At 38.3% G+C, this 21014-nt stretch overlaps 1 protein-coding gene and 1 pseudogene across 5 annotated transcripts in view; both read right to left on the minus strand.

Moving 5' to 3' along the window:
• The window catches only part of KLHL2 (kelch like family member 2), a 120639-nt gene that overhangs the window by 28766 nt on the left and 70859 nt on the right, over positions 1–21014 (minus strand). For all 5 annotated transcript variants that reach the window (XM_042983661.1, XM_042983663.1, XM_042983664.1 and 2 more), the window contains one exon: positions 2981–3090. In XM_042983661.1, coding sequence (XP_042839595.1) covers positions 2981–3090 — 110 coding nt within the window. The remainder of the gene's footprint in view (positions 1–2980; positions 3091–21014) is intronic.
• LOC102959384 lies at positions 7474–19449 on the minus strand (annotated as a pseudogene).

A 21014-nucleotide genomic window follows, 5' to 3' on the forward strand; every position in this document is an offset into this window, starting at 1 on the left:
AAAAATAATCTACATTTTAATGAACATGCCTCCTTAATTTATTTGGTCAGCAAGCACCTACCAAGTACCTCTATGTGTTGGCTGCTAGAAATAGAGGATCCTGTAAATTCTATCTACTATTTCTCAGCTCTGCTTTCTCTTCACCTGTTTATACCATCCTGAATCAGATCCAACTACTCACTGGTTTGACTTCAACATCCTATCTGTCCCTCACCCCATTTCTGGGGTTTTGTTCATTCAGCATATCACCACTGTGACAGGTGGTCTCCAAACTGGTCCCCTAATAAAGTACATCTCTCAGTATCCACATCTTATGCAGTAAACCTCCCACAGGGAATCTAAGCTGTCCCTGTGTAACCAAAAAAAAAAAAAAAAAAATATTGCAGATGCAGCACTGTGTGACTTCTGAAGCTGGGTCATAAGAAGCTTTTCTCATTCATTATGGTCTCTTGAAATGCTCATTTCAGGGGAAGCCAGATGTCATGTAAGAAGTCTGATTACTTGAGGTGCACCTGGATGGCTCAGTCGGTTAAGTAGCCAACTCTTGATTTCAGCTCAGGTCATGATCTCATGGTCCTTTGAATTCAAGCCCCACGTCAGGCTCTGCACTGACAGCATGGAGTCTGCTTGGAATTCTCCCTCTCCCTCTCTCCCTGTCCCTCCCCTGTTCACTAATGCTCTCTCTCTCTCTTTCTCAAAATAAATAAACATTAAAAAGAAAAAATAAGTCTGATTACTTAAGATCAATCACCATGCTATGAGGAACCCAAGCTAGCCACAGAGAAGGAGGGTAGGGAAGGGGAGGGAGAAATAGGTCAGAGGGAAGGGAGATACCAACCAAACTTCAGCCCAGGAGCCAGATAAGTGAATGAAGAAGCCATCATGGATATTCTGGATGGATGTCCAGACGGACTGAAACCCCAGCTATACGGCTAATTTGGTATCACGCTGGTATCTCCAGATATTCAAGCCAAGCCAGCTGAAGCCCCAGACACTACAGACTGTTCCTATATGCCCTGAATGAATTCTGCCCACAAAATTGTGAGCATAATAAAATGGTTATTGTTTTGTGTCACTACACTTTGCAGTGGCTTGTTATGCAGCAGTGGAAAATCAAAACAACCTTCATGACAGTTCTATAATATAGGTATTACCATGGCATTCTCCTACCATTTAAAACCCTTTAAAGGCTTTTTGTTACAAGGATGACGTCAAGTTTCTTTAATACGGCTGAGAAGATATTTTATGTCATTTTCCCATCTTATCTCCCAGCATTCTGCCATACATATTCCAAACTCTAATCACAAAGAACCAACCTAATATAATTATTCTTTCATGCCTTTTTTACATTTATGTATTGTACCTCTTCCTGGAATGCCCTTCCCATTCCCACCCATCCCGACTTCCCTGGAAAACTCATAAACATTTTTAAAAACTTGGATCATAACTTTGGGAACAAGCTGATCTTGTTCCCATCCCTGGAATGATGTAATGTTCCTACAGTACCCTCTACAGCATTCTGTAGTCATCCATTTACCCCGCTGGTTGTCCCTCCAGTGGAGTAAAGAGTTCTATTTTGTTAGTATTGCCATATCTGGGACTCCGTGACAGTGTCTGGTACAAAGTAGGCACTCAATATGCATCTGTATGCGTCTGAATAGTGATGTTTTCCTCTCCCCTGTATTTCTAAAGTGCTAAGATTATACATCTAACAACCATTTACTGCATGTTTTTTCATATGGTATAGTAAATACGTCTTTTTGTGCCCAGGCAGGAATAAAGCTAAATTTCATACAACTTTAAATGTAAAGCATCAAGGGGGGGCGCCTGGGTGGCTGAGTTTGTTAAGCACCTGACTCTTGATTTCGGCTCAGGTCATGGTCTCACAGTTTGAGAGTTTGAATCCTGCATCAGACCCTGCACTGACAGTGCGGAGTCTGCTTGGAATTCTCTCTCTCCCTCTCTCTGCCCCTCCCCTGCTCGTGCGCATGTGCTCTCTCTCTCTCAAAATAAATAAATAAACTTAAAAAAAAAAGTTTAAATTTTTTTTTTAATGTTTTATTTATTCTTGAGAGAGAGACAGAGCATGAGCGGTAGAGAGGCAGAGCAAGAGAGGGACACAGAATCAGAAGCAGGCTCCAGGCTCTGAGCTGTCAGCACAGAGCCCAGTGGAGGGCTTGAACTCACAATCCGTGAGATCATGACCTGAGCTGAAGTCAGATGCTCAACTGACTGAGCCCCTAGGCACCCCTTTAAAAAACGTTTTAAATGTAAAGCATCGAAAGAAAGAAAGTTTCACTTCCTTCAAACTTTCACAAGCTTTTGTGCCCTGATTCCCATAGGATACAATACCTATCCAAAGAATAAAACTCACTAAGAGAAGATTCTTCATCAACAGGAAAGGTACAGGTGGCTGACATAGGTAAGCTCAAAATGTGGAGAGATCGGAGGCTACAACCAGACAAAGCAGTTGCACAGTGCTCTGGAAGGGAGGAGGGAAGCACTGGGCCGGGCAGAGTATAAGTAGTAGGAGATCAGTCTAAAGAGCATGGTCACGAATATTCCGTCTAGAACAAGCTAAACTTTATTAGCCCTGGTAACTTCCACCAACACACATGATGGTGAAATTACTTTGGTCTGAGAAATACTGCATTTAGATCACAATTTTTACAGACATCTAGCTGTGGGAAGAAACCTAGCACCCATAAGGGCTTATTTCAGTTTAATGTGTTCAAGCACTTGCTGTGGGGTCAAGTACAAAACTCTAATGTCTAGCAATTTAGGGAACTTCCTATGGAGTGAAGAAACACACCAATTTGCACAGATAATCAAGTTGACTAACTGAGTTTTTAATACCTTACAGATCAAAGGTCACTGGCTATCACTACACATATAGGATTACAAAGTTACAAAACAAAGTGAAATAAAGAAAGGAAAAATATTACATCACTATATACTAGGGAAAAAAATTTTTCCTTACCTTCTCTTCTGAAGAAATGGTAAGTTTGTCGCTTGAGATTAAGCTGCACACTTGTTCAATGCCAAGATTGAGAAATTCTTCACTAAGGACAACATCTGCAAAATGCTGCTCTGTTTGGAGGTTAAAAATAAAATCCATTAACACCAACATTCCATTATCCAGCTTCAAGCTGCTTTAAAAAAGAAGAGGTTTTTCTAAATCTAACCTAAGAATGAAAAGAACAAATTACTTCCTCAAAGCAAGAACTAACAAAGCCCAAACAAACTCACCTGGGGAAGTGGTCTCTACTTGAATAACAAAGCAGAAGCATGAGCAGAAAGGCTGCCTTATCACATACTCAGCTGAATCACTTGTGTTTTATGTTGGTATTTTAAACATGTATTCCTTACACAGTAATAAGACTACCAGTATTTAAATCAGTAAAACCTTTTGATTACATAAATCAGAAAAATATATGGCATTATATACTAACACATTTGAATGTATTATGTAAAACATTAGAGGGTTCTAGAACATAATGGAGGAAGGATGGAAACCTGCTTTACTTGAAAACTTTAAACAAAGAAATTTTAAATGCCAGTTTGAATATATGACCATCATTTAAAAAACAGAATTGATTTATAATATAGATAACTCTGGATTCTATGGCAGTTTATCTGGGGATGAAATCACACTATTTTTTACTTTCAACCCCTTTCCAAAAACTAGTAAAATTAGTAATTCTTAAAATACTAAAAAAACCTTTCTTTGATTTCAATGATAAAATATTCCCACTTCTCCAAAGGGGGCAAAAAAAAAACTATTAGTATAATCAATGACTTTACAACTTTAAGAATAAATCATCTACAAAGTAACCTTCCTGAAACTCCAGCTCTCATTTATAAGACATGAGCTCACAAGGAAATGTGGCACTTTGGAGTCAGACACACCAAGGTTAAATCAGAGCTCTGTCACGTACTAACTTGGAAAACCTTGGGCAAGTTATGTCATTTCTCTAAGCCTTGGTTTCCTCATCTATAAAAGGAGAATAATAATACCTTACGTAATAAGACTGCTGTGAGGATTAAATGAACTAAGCACCTAGCATTGTGGCACAGTAGAGAGTAAGGATTTAATAGTATAGCTCTTAAGTGTATTGTAATCCCTAAGTTCTAAGGTAAACCTAGGTATTTTCTAGGTCTTCACAATTAACCATATTCTAATAGTAATTTTGTTAAAAGGCTTCCTTGGGTGAAATAAAGACTTATCTCAAATGTATTTCAACATACCACAGAAACGATTAGTTGGCTTCCCTTTCAGAAACACTTCAAAATCTGGATTTACATAAACCCTATAACTATTCACTTTACAAAAGATTCCTTACAAAATCACTTTAAAAATGATAAGCAGCTCTAGGATAATTATAAAATGATGTGGATTTACAAATAATCTGACACACAATTTTTTTCTGTTGGAAAAAGTTTATTTTATCTTTTTAATTTATTTTTTATTAGAGTTGACAATATTAATATTAGTTTCAGGTGTATAACACAGTGATTCAACAATTCTATACATTATGCAGTACTCACCAAGGAAAGTATAGTTACCATCTGCCATCATGCAGTTATTACACTATTACTGAGTATATTTCCAATTTGAACTTTTCATCCCTATGACTTATTTATTTTGTAACTGCAAGTTTGTACCTCTTAATCCCCTTCAACTATTTCACCCATCCATCTATCTTTTTACCTCTGGCAACCACCAGTTTGTTCTCTGTATTCAAGAGACTGTTTCCAGACTTATGTGTGTGGATTTTGTGTTTTTTAGATTCTGTATGTTAAGTGAAATCATATGGTTTTTGTTTTTCTCTGAGAAAGGGCCATCCATATTATTGCAAGTGGCAAGATTTCATTCTTTTCCATGGCTGAGTCACATTCATTGTATCCATATACTACTTGTTCTTTATCCATTCATCTATCAATAGATACTTGGGCTGCTTCCATATCTTGGCTATTGTAAACAGTGCTGCAATAAACTTCGGGGGGTGGGGAGGCATATAGTTTTGTTTTGCCACAATAAACCTAAGGTTGCATATATCTTTTCAAATTGGTGGTTCGTTTTCTTTAGGTAAATATCCAGCAGTGGAATTACTGGATCAAATAACATTTCTATCTTTAATTTTTGAGAAACCTCCCTACTGTTTTCCACAGTGGCTGCAAGTATTTACATTCCCACCAGCGTGCACTCAAAACACCTTTTCTCCACATCCTTGCCAACATTTGCGTTTCATTTCTTTTCTTTTTAATACTAGTCATTGTGACCGGTGTGAGATGATATCTCTTCATGGTTTTGATCTGTATTTCCCTGATGATTAGTGATGTTGAACAAGCACTTTTTTATGTGTCTGTTGGTTATCTGTATGCCTTCTTTGGAAAACTGCCTATTCAGGTCCTCTGTCCATTTTTAAAACAGATTATTTGGTTTTTTTGTTACAGAGTTATAGGAGTTATTTTTTTTGTTTATTTATTTTGAGAGACAGAGAGAGAAAAAGAGAGAGAGAGCAAGCAAGCAGGGGAGGGGCAGAGAGAGAGGAAGAGAATCCTAAGCAGGGTCTGCACCATCAACGCAGAACCTGACACTGGGCTTGAACTCACAAACTGCGAGATCATAACTTGAGCTGCAGTCAGACATTTAACTGACTGAGCCCCCAGGTGTTCCATGAGTTCTTTATATGTTTTTCATATTAACCCTTTTTAGGATACAGTATTTGCCAACATCTTCTCCCATTCAGTAGGTTGCCATTCTTTTTTTTTTTTTTTTTTTTTTTATGGTTTCTCTCACTGTGTAAATGTTTTTAGTTTGATGTAATTCTGGTATTTCGTTTTTGCTTTTGTTTCTCCTTGTCTGAGAAGACATATCCAGCAAAACGTTGTGAAAGCTGATGTCAAAGAGAGTATTGTTTATGTTTTCTTTTAGGAGTTTTACGGTTTCAGGCCTTACATTTAGTTCTTTAATCCATTTTGAGTTTACTTTTGTGTATGGCTTAATGAAATTCCAGTTACACTCTTTTGCATGTAACTGTCCAGTTTTCCCAGCACCATTTATCAAAAAGACTATCTTTTCCCTAATGTATATTCTTGCCTCCTTTGTCATAGATTAATCGACCATGTTATTTTGGGGCTCCCAATTCTGTGCCATTGGCCTAAATGTCAATTTTTATGCCAGTACTGCCCTCTTTTGATTATTATACTTTTGTAATATAGTTTGAAATGAGAAAGTGTGATGCCTCCATTTTTGTTCTTTTTTTCCAGTCTGAAACCATAGTTTATTTTTAATGTAGCTAGAAATCCAATAACTGTATATTTTTAAGCAGAAAAAAACTCCTTTACTTTTCTTTCTTTCAGCATTGCTAGCATAAGAAAAAAAACACTTCTGGTTTAGAAATGATACTGAGTTTCTATGAAAATGAAGGTACTTCGTATTTGTGGAAATTAAAAGCACAGGACACATTTTCAGAAGACCACAAATTTTACTTTTACCCCTTTATGGTAATATTTGAAATGTTAGAATGTACTTAGCTAATATATAATTAAGTAAATTAAATAAGGGACCCCAAAAGGAACTGGTCTTCTTGAGTTATTCACAGCACACATTAGAAATTTTTAGAGAGAACACACATTAACAACAACAAAAAAACACTGACAAGCCCAAATGCAAATTTATATGCTGAGTATTTTTAAAGGGTTTAAAAAGCATGTTAGCAGACAGCCTTTTCTCACTTATACAACAGATGCATTTCTATCTGCTTGTGCACAGCAAAGGGTGAGAACCTGAATCAACTTACTTATGACTTCAGAAATGTGCTATTTCAGAAATGTATTCCATGGAATTTTATTCACTGCTCCTATCACTGTCTCTTCAAATAAGCAAAGTACAGAGGCTTTTATCCCTTGAAACTGTTTTTAAACATCAGCACTTTAAATTGAAAGATAGGAGGAAACTTAGCAATTCCTGGTACCACGCCTGGACTTAGTCTTAATAAATGTAAGAGGTGAAATGTGCAACAGAAAATCTATCATTTCTTTATTCTTGGAGGAGAAGGAGGGAGAAACAGGAGAGACGGAGGTACGGTGTAATATTTAAGGGCTGAATAGGAGCACAATGACTCATAATACCATCAACTCCACATTGAAGAACCATGGAACTCATCAATTTTATAATTCATGCTGAACCATAAGTTTGGTTCCCTTCTATGTATATCAATGAATTCAAACCTCATGCTCTCCAAAATATGAAGATGAATAATGGAAGATAAACTCCAACTATAACAGATATTTCATAAGTAGAAGGCTAAACACCAAAGGGAATCCCTCTTAGAGAGCCAAAGCATAAAAGACTCTTAAAAACTGAGAACAAACTGAGGGCTGATGGGGGGTGGGAGGGAGGGGAGGGTGGGTGATGGGTATTGAGGAGGGCACCTTTTGGGATGAGCACTGGGTGTTGTATGGAAACCAATCTGACAATAAATTTCATATATTGAAAAACAAAAAAAACAAAGGAAATCCCTCTTTCCAACATCTTTTGATATGGTAACATTTCACTGAGGGGGAAACCTAACACTTAACTATGAAATCTTTTGGTCAAGTAAGAAATTACAACTGCTTACATAATCACTATATGTATTACATATTAAATTAAACCCAGCATTACCTATGCTTGCATAATTATGCTGTGAATGATGATAGCAGTGATGATGCCACCAAAAAAAAGGACTACTTTTAACCCCAAAAAAGTAAGGGTGGGCAGCGGGGAGGGGAGGTGACAACAAGTAGAAAGCACACAAAGAGATGGGCATTTTCTGACCAGGAAAGGTCATTCTAAACACAGAAATCTAAAAAGAAAAGTATTCCCCTGTGTGGAAATAATGTGAAACATTTATTTTCTGTATCAGACAAGAACTCAACTAAGAAATCCAACCCTACTGCAGCATTATAAAAATCATGCCCTCACCAGGGTAAGCGTAAATGCATCTGCACAAGGGCAACGCCACATAAAAGGAGCAAGGTTGCTGCTGTTCTGCCAGTACTTCCGGCCCCTACCCAGGTCCTACTGCAATACTGGTGGTCCCAAAGGTTTTATTGAAATAAATCATGTTTAAAAAATAAAGCACTTAAAAAAACAAGTCAAAATGCCTCAGTAATCATATATCCAACTCAAACTGCATCTATTTAAATGTTATATTTGCCTCCTGCTAATAAACCTCTATTTCACTCAAGCTGAGCAGTAAATCTTCCATACTGAAAAGTATCTTCCTTGCCCAATTAACCCAAAGGGAAAAAACTGAAATCATTAGTAAAGAAAAACGTAGGGGTTAACACCCCCTTTAAATATGTTTTAAAATATTTTTAAGGTTGAAAAAGTGTTTAAAGTTTGTAATTCCCAGTAGGAAATCATTATCTGAATGAACCCAATGGCAAGCCACGGTAAAATGTTTCAGTTGCATGCGAGGCAGAAGGGTAGGGATTATCTTCACAGCACCCCAGCTTTCTCCATGAGAAGGTCAGAGGGACGCTGACTCCTTCTCCTCCAGGGTTTGTATTATTGCAGCATCCAATAGGTGGTCTACATTGCTTTTCCTTCAGCAAGGGCTTTATTTGTCAGAAGGGCATTATGCCTGACCTCCAAATTTGGCTGACAATTTACCCATGAGATTCATAACATTTGGGTTGCTCTGATATCCAGACATATTTGCTGGGTTCTGGGCCACATCCTGGAAGGCCACCATAACTTCTGGATACTGCATGGCTTCTGGGTCACTGAGAATTTCATGGAGCCCAGGCATTCCTGCCATTCCAGGCATTCCTTGAGGAAAATTACCAGGCATTAAGAAGAAAGTTATCCGGGAAAGAGCCATAGTGAGCTCCTGATTGTCCTCTGGCTTCTTCCTCCCTCTGGGCTCTCTCATGTTCTTCCAGAGCCTTCTTAACCCTTTCTATTCTTTCTTTGATCTCTTGCTCTTTCAGTTTTTGCTCATACTTTGTTTGATATTCAGCAATTTTCTGGGCCCTTGGTTGAACTTCTTTCAGCATTGCACTAGCATCTTCATCATAATCCAGTTTACAAGTAAGGGCAAGATCATGTAGTCCAGAAGTCTGTGGTGCTTTCCCTCACCACTTGTAAGGCTGAGCTGAATCAGGATTTATTTCAATAGCTCTATCACAGTCTCGGATGGCAGCATTTGGCTTCTGTAATTTGATGAAGACACTGGCTCTCTTGACATACAGAACAGCCAAGCGAGGATTCAGCTTGATGGCATCTGTGAACAAGTCAATGGCTTTCTGTAGTTCACCATCATTCAGGGCATCAATGGCAGGCACCGTTCTATCATTTGCCTGATCCATCATTTCCTCAGTTATCTCTATATTTTCATCCCCCATTTCTTGAGGGGCATCAGTATCCGGTTCAATCACACCACCATTGTCAATTTCTAGATCATTTTCCTCACTTGAAGGTTCATCTGTCTTTGTTTTCCTCTGCCTTCTCACTGTGTTTTCTTCCTCGATATGGTCTTCTCATTTAGTTTTATGGGTAGCAGGTGCTCCACTCACTCATGGAAAACACATTTCCTCAGTGTGTAGAACCCTCGGGTCCTGCTTACACATTTTCACAAAGGCCCCAAAGCTTCCTCACTTTGCGGGGTCCATGGTCCATGGTCCAGAGGTGGCAGGCGGTGGGCACGACTAAGGTTGTGGCTAATTCCAGGCGTGGGTACTAGCTCTGCATGACCATGTGGAAGGAAGCTGTTCTTCTTTCTTAAGAAGGATTGCTTTGGCTATTTGGAGTCCTTTGTGATTCCATAAAATTTTTAGGAATTTTTTTTTCTATTTGTTGAACAATACCACTGGCATTCTGATACGGACTGTACTGAATCTATAGGTAGCTTTGGATGGTATGGACATTTTGATAATATTAATTCTTCTGATTCATGAACACAGGATGTCATTCCATTTATTTGTATCTTTTTCAATTTCTTTCATCTAAGTCTTGCAGTTTTCAATGTACAGACCTTTCACCTCTTTGGTTAAATTTATTCCTAAGTATTTTGTTGTTTTTGATGCTATTACAAACGGGATTGTTTATCTGTTTTTCAGATATTTCATTGTTAGCATACAGAAAGTCAAGTTTGCGTGTTGATTTTGTATCACATAACTTCACTGAATTTGTTGATTAGTTCTAAGTTTTTTTTTTATGGAATCTTAGGATTTTCTATATATATGAGATCATATCATCTGCAAAGACAATTTTACTTCTTCATTTCCAATTCAATACCTGTTATTTCTCTCTCTTGCCTGATTGCTTGGCTAGGACTTCCAGTACTATGGTGAATAGGAGTGGTAAGAGTGGGCATCCTTGTCTTGTTCCTGATCTTGAAGGAAAACTTTTCAGCTCTTTCACTGCTGAGTATGATGTTAGCTATGTGTTTGTCATACATGACCTTTACTATATTAAGGTTTAATATATTAAGGTATGCTCCTTCTGTACCTAATTTGTTGAGAGTTTGTCTCATGGAAGGATGCTGTATTTTGTCAAATACTTTTTCAGCATCTGAGACGATCACATAATTTTTATCCTTCATTCTATTCATGTGTTGTACCACATGTATTGATTTGCAGATGTTGAACTATGTTTGAATCCTCTGGATAAATCTCATTTGATCATGATGTATGATTCTTCTAATGAGCTGTTGAAATCAGTTTGCTAATATTTCAATGGGAACTTTTGCATCTATATTCATCAGTGATATCGGGCTATAGCTTTCTCATTCTCTGGAAGAACACGAGAGAGTCCAGAGGAAGGAAAAAGCCAGAGGACAATCAGGAGCTCACTATGGCTCTCTCCCAGGTGGCTTTCCTCAGAATGCCTGGAAGAACAGGAATGCCTGGGCTCAATGAAATTCTCAGACAGTATTCTCAGATAATGTCCTTATCTGGCTTTGGTAGTTTTAACCCTTGCAAAATGAGTTTGGGAATATTCCCTCCTCTTCTATGTTTTGGAAGAATTGGAGGATTAGTGCTAATTCTTTAAATGTTTGATAGCATTCATCAGTGAAGCCATATGGTCATGGACTTTTCTTTTGGGGAGTTTTTGATTACTGATTTGTCTTTGATTTTTGACTGCTTTATTATAATGTGTCTTGAAGAAAATTTCTTTAAGTTGATTTTGTTTGGTGTCATACAAAAGCTTCATGAACTTAAATTAAATATCCAAATCTTCGTCCAGATTCGGGTAGTTCTCAGCCATTATTTCTTTAAATAAACTTTCTGCCCCTTCTCCCTTTCTTCTCCTTCTCAACTACAGTGATTCACCAGTTGGTCCTTTTGATGGTCTCTCATAGATCATGTATTCTTGCATTCTTTTTCCCTTGTTCTCCTCAGACTAGATAGTTTCAAACTTCCTGTCTTCAATTTCACGGGTTCTTTCTTCTGCTTGATCAAGTCTGTTGTTGTTGCTCTCCACTGCATTTTTCATTTCATTCACTGAATTCTTCAGCTCCAAAACTTTTTTTTATGATTTCTTTTTGTTAAACTTTTCATTTTATTCATGTATTGTTTTCCTGAAATCACTGAATTATCTGTGTTTTCTTGTAGCTCATTGAGTTTTCTTAAAACAGCTACTTTGAATTCTTTATCAGGAAAATCACAGATCTCAATGTTTTTGGGTTTGGTTATGGGAAGATTGCTATAATCTTTTGGTGGTGTCATGTTATCTTGATTTTTCATGTTTCTTGGCGTTGTGTGCTGCTGTCTTTACATCTGAAGTGCAATCATCTCCTCCAATCTTAACTGGAGTAATACCTTCTTTCAGCCCTGCTAGAGATTCCGAGGATAATCTTAAAAGCAAAAAAGGGAGGGGGGGGGGACCTTGTAACACACAAGGGAGTTCCCATAAGGCTATCAAGGAGATTTCTCAGCAAAAACCGTATGGGCTAGGAGAGAGTGGGATGATCTATTCAAGGTGCTGAGAGAAAACAAACACAAAAAAAACTGCCAACCAAGAATATTTGGCAAAGTTGTCCTTCATAAATGTAGGAGAAATACTTTCCCAGATAAAAAAGCTAAGGTAATTCACCATCACTAGACCTGCCTTAGTAATGCTGACAGGGGTGCCTGGGTGGCTCAGTCAGTTAGTTGAGTGTCCGACTTTGACTCAGGTCATGATCTTGTAGTTTGTGAGTTAGAGCCTTGCATCAGGCTCTGTGCTGACAGCTCAGAGCCTAGAGTCTGCTTCAGATTCTGTGTCTCTCTCTCTCTCTCTCTTTGCCCACCCTACCCTCCGATTGTGCGCTCGCTCTCTCTCGCTCTCTCTCTCTCCCAAAAATAAACTTTAAAAAAAAGAAATGTTGACAGGAATTCATCAAGCTGAAATGAAAAGATCCTAATTATTAGTAATATGAAAACATATGGAAATATGCAACACTTTGTTCATGGATAGATACAGAATATTTGTTGTTGGGGGTGGTGGGGCAAAAACAAGGGATGTCTTATGCCACTGTGATAAAATAAAAATGTTTCAGGGGCACCTGGGTGACTCAGTGGGTTAAGCATCTGACTCTTAATTTTGGCTCAGAGCATGATGCCGCAGTGTGTGGGTTTGAGCCCTGCATCAGTCTCTGCACTGACAGTGTGGAGCCTGATTGAGATTTTCTCTCTCTCTCTCTCTCCCTGCCCTTCACCTGCTTGTGCTCTTTCTTTCAAATTAAACTTAAAAAAAAAAAAGGTTTTTAATCATATGAAAATATTAATGATTAAAATTTTTAAAACAAAGAAAAAAAACCCAAAATATTCTCAAACTAGGCCTAGTTTTCTTCCCCAATAAGAAAGAAAAGCATTGCTATAGACAATCGATGTATTTTACTGTCTTGACTTCAGTGGACAAATGCTGTCCTAAGAAAAAAACAACTGCTTACCCTCCTCATCCTGGGCCACTGCCCCACTTTGCTGGCCTTTATGCCAAACTTCTTTAGGGCAGATCTTAATAATGAAGCCTCTGTATTTTGATTCACACTCACGTCTTTATCTGTTGTAACACAGCCTTTGGCCCATCCTTCTTCCCCTGAATTTGTTCTTTGGAAGTCCTTTTCTTGAGATTAAAACTTCTCAACCCCTGCACAGTGTTTAACCCTAAGGTCACTCTCTCCCAGTCTGGATTCTATTAATACTTTTTTGAAAAAAATTTTTAAAAGATTTTATTTTTTTAAGTAATCTCTATACCCAACATGTGAGTTCAAGCCTGAACTCATAACCCCAAGAACAAGAGTCACATGCTCTACGAACTGAGCCAGCCAGGTGCCCCTCTAATCTTTCTGATCACTCAGTCTGTCTCCTTCAGCTCCCTAAAACTGGGTATTACTTACAGTTCTGACTGCCCTGAGCCCTCTTTTCATTCTCTGCTTCTTCTCCCTTAAGTATCTCATCCACATTTTTGTGTCCCAGTTATCTTTAACTAGCACTCCAGTATGGTTGCTCCCAGATCCAACCTCTCTCCCCAAACTCAGTATTTGAATTTCCAGCTGTTAGTCCCCACATGATCTCCATCATGGCTCTTTTAAACAGACAGATCCACCCCTTACTGGGTACCCAGCAATACACATAAGCAGTCCTCTAAAACCCTCACTTTATTCACCACTTTAGGCCACTTACAATGGCCTGCTTTGAGCTGTACTGTCTTAATTTTTCATCATTGTGCATTTTTCTACTCCTTGGCTGGATTCTTAGCTAGGTCTGATTATCTCCTCAAAATAAATCAAGGTCTTCTACTAGCCTGCTGTCTTTGCTTATTGCTAATAAACTTGCCCAGTGGGAGAACTTCTAAAATTGATAGTGCATTTCACTGTTCATTCTCCCTTAAGCCATCAAGACTAAGACCCACCTACACCTCAAACAGGGTCAGTACCTTCCTCCAAACACCTGCTTGCTCTCCTGTACTCCTTTTGTGTCTTAATGGCTCTCCTACCCACACTGATTCCAAGGCTAAATGAAATCTCAGTTGATTCCTCACTCCCTTTTCTTTTTTATTACAGTAAAACATATAACATAAAATTTAGCATCTTAACCATGTTTAAGTATACAGTTCAGTAGTTTTAAGTACACTTAGATTGTTATGAAACAGATCTCCACAACTTTTTCATCTTGAAAATATGCAGCTCTATAGCCATTAAAGAACTCCCCTTTTCCCCCTTGTACATCCCTTCCTCCCTTTAAACCTGAAAATAAATTGTTTCACAAATCCTATTGATTCTTTCTCTGTAATGCCATAGAAAATCATAAGATTTAGTGGGGTAAGGAATCTGAAAGGTCCCCAGACACAACTTTTATTATGTCAGGGTAATCTCTAAAACTTTTATATTCAGTGGATATCTGGTATAGTTCACAGATATCAGCAGACATCAAGGCATTCACACCATTCTTGAACACTGACTGTAAGTGGAAGTTCTGCTTTATGTTGCACTAAAATATTTTCCCCTCTGATTCTGTAGCACTGATTCTAACTCTGCCCACCACAGAACAAGATTACTCTCTCTTGCCCATGAAATTCCTTCAGACTTTTACAGAGCATTATATTCTCCCAAATTTCCCTCCCAAGGTCTGTAACTCTTAAGTCTTTCAAGCATTCCTTGTATAATATCATTTGGGGTCTTCGGTTTGTCAGTCTCTCTCAAAATATGTAACCTGAAAATGAACTCAATTTCACAGATACGGTCCGACCCGGGAAGAACAGAATGAGATAATCACCATACATCTTTCCAGACACAGTTACAGTACTATTATTGAATACACTATCAACTAAAACCCTAACATCTTTGGATTGGTTTGGCTAATACAAACCTAATACTTGTCATAAGCCAAGATAAGAACTTCTTTCTTTTCACTGAATGAATTCTGATTCAGCTTGCTGCACCTCAGCAAGGTAAGGTATTAATTAACAGCTACTGCAAACTGGAAATATGCACACACTAAAATGCACTCACAAAATATTTATTTAAAATGTAATGCTAAAGGGCAGATCACGTCAGAGTTTAGTGTGTTTCCTTTACTCACATCCAGGGTTAGTTTCCACATCCCCAATCTTGCTTCAGTCACCTCCTCTCTATCTTCATTATCATGGTTCTCTGTTGCCAACTTCAACTATTGTTTCCAATCCTTTCACTGACATGCTGACAGATTACTCTTGTTTAACAGCACAGAGCTTTCACTGTGACTTCAGTAACTTGCTCTTACTAGTTTACCACCGCTGCTGAGTAAAACCAAGCTAGTTAAAAAATTTTTTTAACATTTATTTATTTTTGAGACAGAGAGAGAGCATGAACAGGGGAGGGTCAGAGAAAGAGGGAGACACAGAAACTGAAACAGGCTCTAGGCTCTGAGCTGTCAGCACAGAGCCCGACGTGGGGCCCGAACCCATGGACCGCGAGATCATGACCTGAGCCGAAGTCGGACGCTTAACCGACTGAGCCACCCAGGCGCCCCTAAAACCAAGCTAGTTAAACTGGCATTCAACAATCAGTTCCTTTTTTTCTAAAAAAAAAAATCCCATGACTGCAGTAGGGCATAATTCCCAGCAGTACAGACTACACCATGAATATGCAATATACATTAAACACATATATTGTACATATAGGATATACAGATGTATTCTTCCTTATTGGTAAGGATTCTCTTCACTCTCTAGTAGGACAGCTGCACTTTGCTGTCTGCTTCCCTTCTGCAACTAAAATAAACTTATCAAGAAATGAGTACCCTATGATACAGCAATTGCACTATTAGGTATTTATCCAAAGAAGACAAAAATACAGATTCAAAGGGATACATACACTCCGATGTTTATAGCAGCATTATCAACAATAACCAGATTATATAGAGAGCCCAAATATCCATCAACTGATGAATGGATAAAGATGTGTTGGGGCACCTGGGTGGCTTAGTCAGTTAAGTGTCTGACACTTGATTTCAGCTCAGGTCATGATCATATGGTTTCGTGAGTTCAAGCCCCGCTTCGGTCTTGGTGCTCACAGTACAAAGCCTTCTTGGGATTCTTCCCCTCTTTCTGCCCCTCCTCTGCTTGCATTCTCTCTTAAAAATAAATAAACTTAAAAAAAAAAAAAGATGTGGTGCATATACACAATGGAATATTACTCAGTCATCAAAAAAATGAAATCTTACCACTTGCAACAATGTGGATGGAGCTAGAATGTATTATGTTAAGTGAAATAAGTTAATCAGAGAAAGACAAATATCATATGATTTCAGTCATATGGAAGTTAAGAAACAAAATAGAAGAACATGGGAAGGGGAAGAGAAGAGATGGAAACAAATCACAAGAGACTCTTAATGACAGAGAACAAACTGAAGGTTGATGGAGGGAGGTAGGTGGGAGATGGGCTAGATGGGTGATGGGCATTACAGAGGGCACTTATTGTGATGAGCACTGGGTGTTGTATGTAAGCGATGCATCACTGACTTCTACTCCTGAAACCAGTATTACACTGTATATTAACCAAAATTTAAATTTAAAAAATTCTGAAAAAATAAAAATAAAAAAATAAAGACAACCCATAGGATTTGTTACACCAGGTTTATTGGGTTCATTAGTTCTGGTCTCTCATCCAAAATTAAGTCCAATGAAATTGATAATAAATGTCCAAAGTTTTTCTTGTTCCATTCTGTACACAGTGATAAGCCACAAAGTACCCTTTAGGTTTGATTTCTCAATACCAAACACCTTGTTGATCAAAATTAAGCCATGAAGAATTCCTATAATTTCTCTATATTCCATCTGGCGCAGAATTCCATCTGAGAAGTGAGGTAAGTGCATGGATAACAATAGTATTTTAACACACAAACAGCTCATCCCTGAGAGAGAAAGTATTTTTGGGAAAATAAAAGTCTCTCTGGTCTTCATCTTCCTAATTAATAAAACAAAAGTTATCTTAGCAGATAACTGCTAAGGTTCCTACAAGTGCTAATACTCTGTGATTCTTTCATTCTGAATACTATTTAGTCTCTGGGGAAAAAAAATTACATATATATATCCAGCAACTCCATTAACACAGATAGCTTTGGTAATATCTAAAAACAGCTAACTCATCTCAATGAGAAAAACTATCAACAAAGCAGAGCAGAAGAGACTGCATGTTTACCAGGACACAAATGAGGACCATAATGAATGTAAAAATATAAAAATGATTAATTCTTGTAAGAAGCATCAATTAACTTGGCATGAATTCAAGAAGTGCTGTACATCAAATTCTTTCACAGTTCTCCAAAGGAAGAATCTTCTGTAGTAGTAAATTAACATTGCAATAGACCCTCAAATAATCAGCACCTATTCTTTATTGCATATCACACAATCTAAGCTAGTAATACTATTAATTAAAACCACCCTCTTGGGTGTCTAGGTGGCTCAGTCGGTTAAGCATCAGACTTCGGCTCAGGTCATGATCTCACGGTTCGGTTGGTGAGTTTGAGTCCTGCACTGGGTTCTGTCCTGACGGCTCAGAGCCTGAAGCCTGCTTCGGATTCTGTGTCTCCCTCTCTCTCTCTGCCCCTTCCCTACTTGCACTGTGTCTCTCTCTTAAAATTAAACATTAAAAACAAAAAACAAAAAATAAAAAATACTCTCTTAACACAAGTTTCTTTCAAAAAGGCAGGCTTCAAAATCATGGGCTTATTTTGACAGATGTTTACTCCAAGCAGTGATTCCTAGCCTAAATTACAGAAGAGTGAGCAAATGACTAAAGCAAATTGATTGGAAAGGAAAACAAAACAAAAAAAAGTTACAGGAACTACTTTTACAAGAGAATAAGGCAAAATGTGGATATAGTGAATCTGGGTGTAAGTGGAATATTACTGGCCCATAAACTCCTTGTAAGCAGGGGTTACATCGCACTGAGCTTATCACCCCCAGCAGTCTGGGTGGAGTTAGGTGCATAAAGAGGGTAGCTTTGAAATGACTGACCATTGAGTCTAGGTGGAACAGCCAAAAGATTACTGGGGTACTGGCATCAGAGAGCACACAGATTTATGAAGAAATACAAAAGTATGAAAAGGCAGGAATATAGTCAGCACAAAGGTTGAGACCTTGGCATTCCAAATAGCAGCAAGGTTCAACATGCCCCAGAATTGTGTTCTAAGGTAGCAGGTAGGTTTATATAGGAAAGATGGCAGTCACAAGCAACTATGAGGAAGGAGTCTCAAGGAAGTCAACAATATAGATCTTGAACTTGCTGATGGCAGTAGAAAAGAAGTAGAGAGGGAAGAAACACTCTAGGTGTCAAAGACAGAGGTCGACACAGGCCTGGAGAGAAAACAGGCTGCAGAGAGAATGCTGTAGGCTGACAGCCAGCCAGTGCAGAGCCGAGGATGGTGCCTGGAACGGAACAACAGTCTGAAGTCGTATCCCTTTACCCACCTTCTCGGTGAGTCGGGGGAGTGGTCTCCTAAAAAAGTTTGCCCCCAACATGCAGGTTTGCAGGGAGGGAGCAAAGTTTTATTTAAGACAAAGGGAGAGGGAACATACATGAAAGCAGGGGGGCATATGAAAAGTTTGATCGCTGTACAAGCACAGTGCAAAGGCTAAGTGGAGGGCAGCCCAGGCATCCAGGCCCAGGATGTAAAGAGATAACAGGGTTAAGAGCAAGAGTAGAATGAGAAATAAACTGAAAAGTATGGCAGTGACTGGAGAAGACTTCTTTGCAGGTTGTCCTAATACCGAAGAATGAGGAGTGTTCACCAAGCCCAGAATTTCAGTTGGAGCACTGGCTTGAAAACGATACGGCAAATTTCCCCAGAGATCACTTAGAACTAATAGTAAGCAGCTTCTCAAATTTTTCATATAGGGAGTGGTAAGATGAAGAAATGACTAAGAATCTAAAACTATTGTTCCCCTTAAGTGTGTTTGAAATTCTTTTATAATTCTACAACTGGCAACTTTTATTTATCAACATAGAAGGTTAAAATCTAACTTTCAAGTTCAAATCTAACTTCCGAAACAGTCTGGGACTATTAAAATGCATCAAAACCAGTAAGTTCGGTTTTTATCTCCTCTATATTTTTATCCTGAGGAAAATGCTAAAGGTATTTGTGATTTGGGACATGGTTAAATACGGATGCCACTCAAAACATGGGAAGTAAAAGCATCCACAATCCAGCATTATCGAAACAAGTCTATACAACTTGGAATTAAGTGTGAAAGTTTTCTTTTTCAGGCTTGAAGCAAACATAATTTCATATAGCTTTTTAGCTAAGAAAATAGTCATTCAAGACCATAACAAAGGCTGATTACAGTCCAGAACACCATGCCTCAACATGCAAATCATTTCCTTGGCTGGTCTGGTTGCCCTCAGTTGTCCAGGATTTGAAGAACATATCACTACATGCCCTGGTGAAGCGGTGTGGGCCAGTGTGACAGGCTGTGACTGCCAGCATCATGCTGCGGAAGCCATGAGTGTACAGCAGGATGAATAGAAGGATTTATACCCTCCCTGCCCAGACTTTCTATCCTGCCTACTTGGTTTCTCATATTTTTACTTTCTTCAAAAATGTGATATTATGAAAAAATAACAAGTTCATAGAAGACATTTCCATGGGACACCTTAATTCTTTCATTATACCTGTATAATTTAATTTAACTATAATAAACACCAGAGAGCTCTTTTCCAATCTGCAAGAGAAAGGAATAAAGCAGATCTTACGTTCGGAATCTCTGGTGAGTTTTCAAAGGACAGGAGTGCTCCAGTCTCTGAAGTGCAGTCTACGTTGGATCAGAAAGTGCCCTGAGGTTAAGCAAGCCTTCTTTCCTTTCCTTTCCCATTCTTCCTCTCTGCCAGCTCCCCTCTCTCCTCCCTTCTTCTTTCCTTGTATGTATGTCTGTATGAACCCTTCTATTATTGCTCTGTATTCCTTCCTTCCTTCCCCTTCCCCTTTCCTTTCCTTTCCTTCCTAGAAAGGCCTGTCACAGGCCTACCTAGCCCACTATCTAGGACAGAAAAATGAAAAGGTAACATATTAACTTTCTCAGTTGTCACTGTCTCCCTTCACCGCACCCCCCGCCCAGATCATTTCACATGCTGGATTGTTTGAACGTGAAAGTAACTGAAGAATTTGGGCAGATTTTCTGGATGCAAAAAGTGCTTGAATTGTACAAAGAAAGAAGGGAAGGACTAAAAAACTATCATTTGTTCACAACAGAAAAAAAAAGTTACCTTCCTGCAAGGACTCCTGACCTCCCCACCTCCTATCTGCTTAAGATATAAACAACAATCAGATATTTTCACTAGGAAGAACAACTGTTTTTTAGTAGTCTACTGAATTACATAATTCAGAAAGCTTGTTATTAATATACCAAAGTATATGGAGATAGTTTCATTATATGAAGTTGGTCAATGCAATTTTATTTCTTTAAAATTATGAGTGAAATATATAGATAATATGACAGAATGGCTTCAAATAATACAAGATGCAAAAATTCATCAAGATGTAGACCTACCATTTGTACTCTTCTACATATACATTAGATTTCATTAAAAATAACATAAAAAATAACAACGGGGGGGGGATAGTTAATAACAGAGGGATATATAGTTGAACAAGATTTTCCATGAATTTACAACATTTAAAGTTCAGTGATGAATACTATTCTATTTTTATATGTGTCACAGTTTTTCATAATAAAAAATGCTGTAAAATGTTACTTATAAACTCAAGCAAATATAAGATTCAAATGCATGGTATAAAAACAGTGTATCTTTTAAGACTAGACTTTGATTTAAAATATAGAACATTAAAAGCTAAGAACTGGGGCACCTGGGTGGCTCAGTCAGTTGAGCATCTGACTCTTCGTTTCAGCTCACGTCATGAGCCTCACGTCGAGCTCCACACTGAACATGGAGCCTGCTTGGGATTCTCTTTCTCTCCTTCTCCCCCGCTTGTGTTCTCTCTCTCTCTCTCTCTCAAATATTAATTAACTAATTAATTAAGGGGAGCCTGGCTGTCTC

The sequence above is a fragment of the Panthera tigris genome, chromosome B1 (genome assembly GCF_018350195.1).
Source record: "Panthera tigris isolate Pti1 chromosome B1, P.tigris_Pti1_mat1.1, whole genome shotgun sequence".
Lineage (NCBI taxonomy): Eukaryota > Metazoa > Chordata > Mammalia > Carnivora > Felidae > Panthera > Panthera tigris.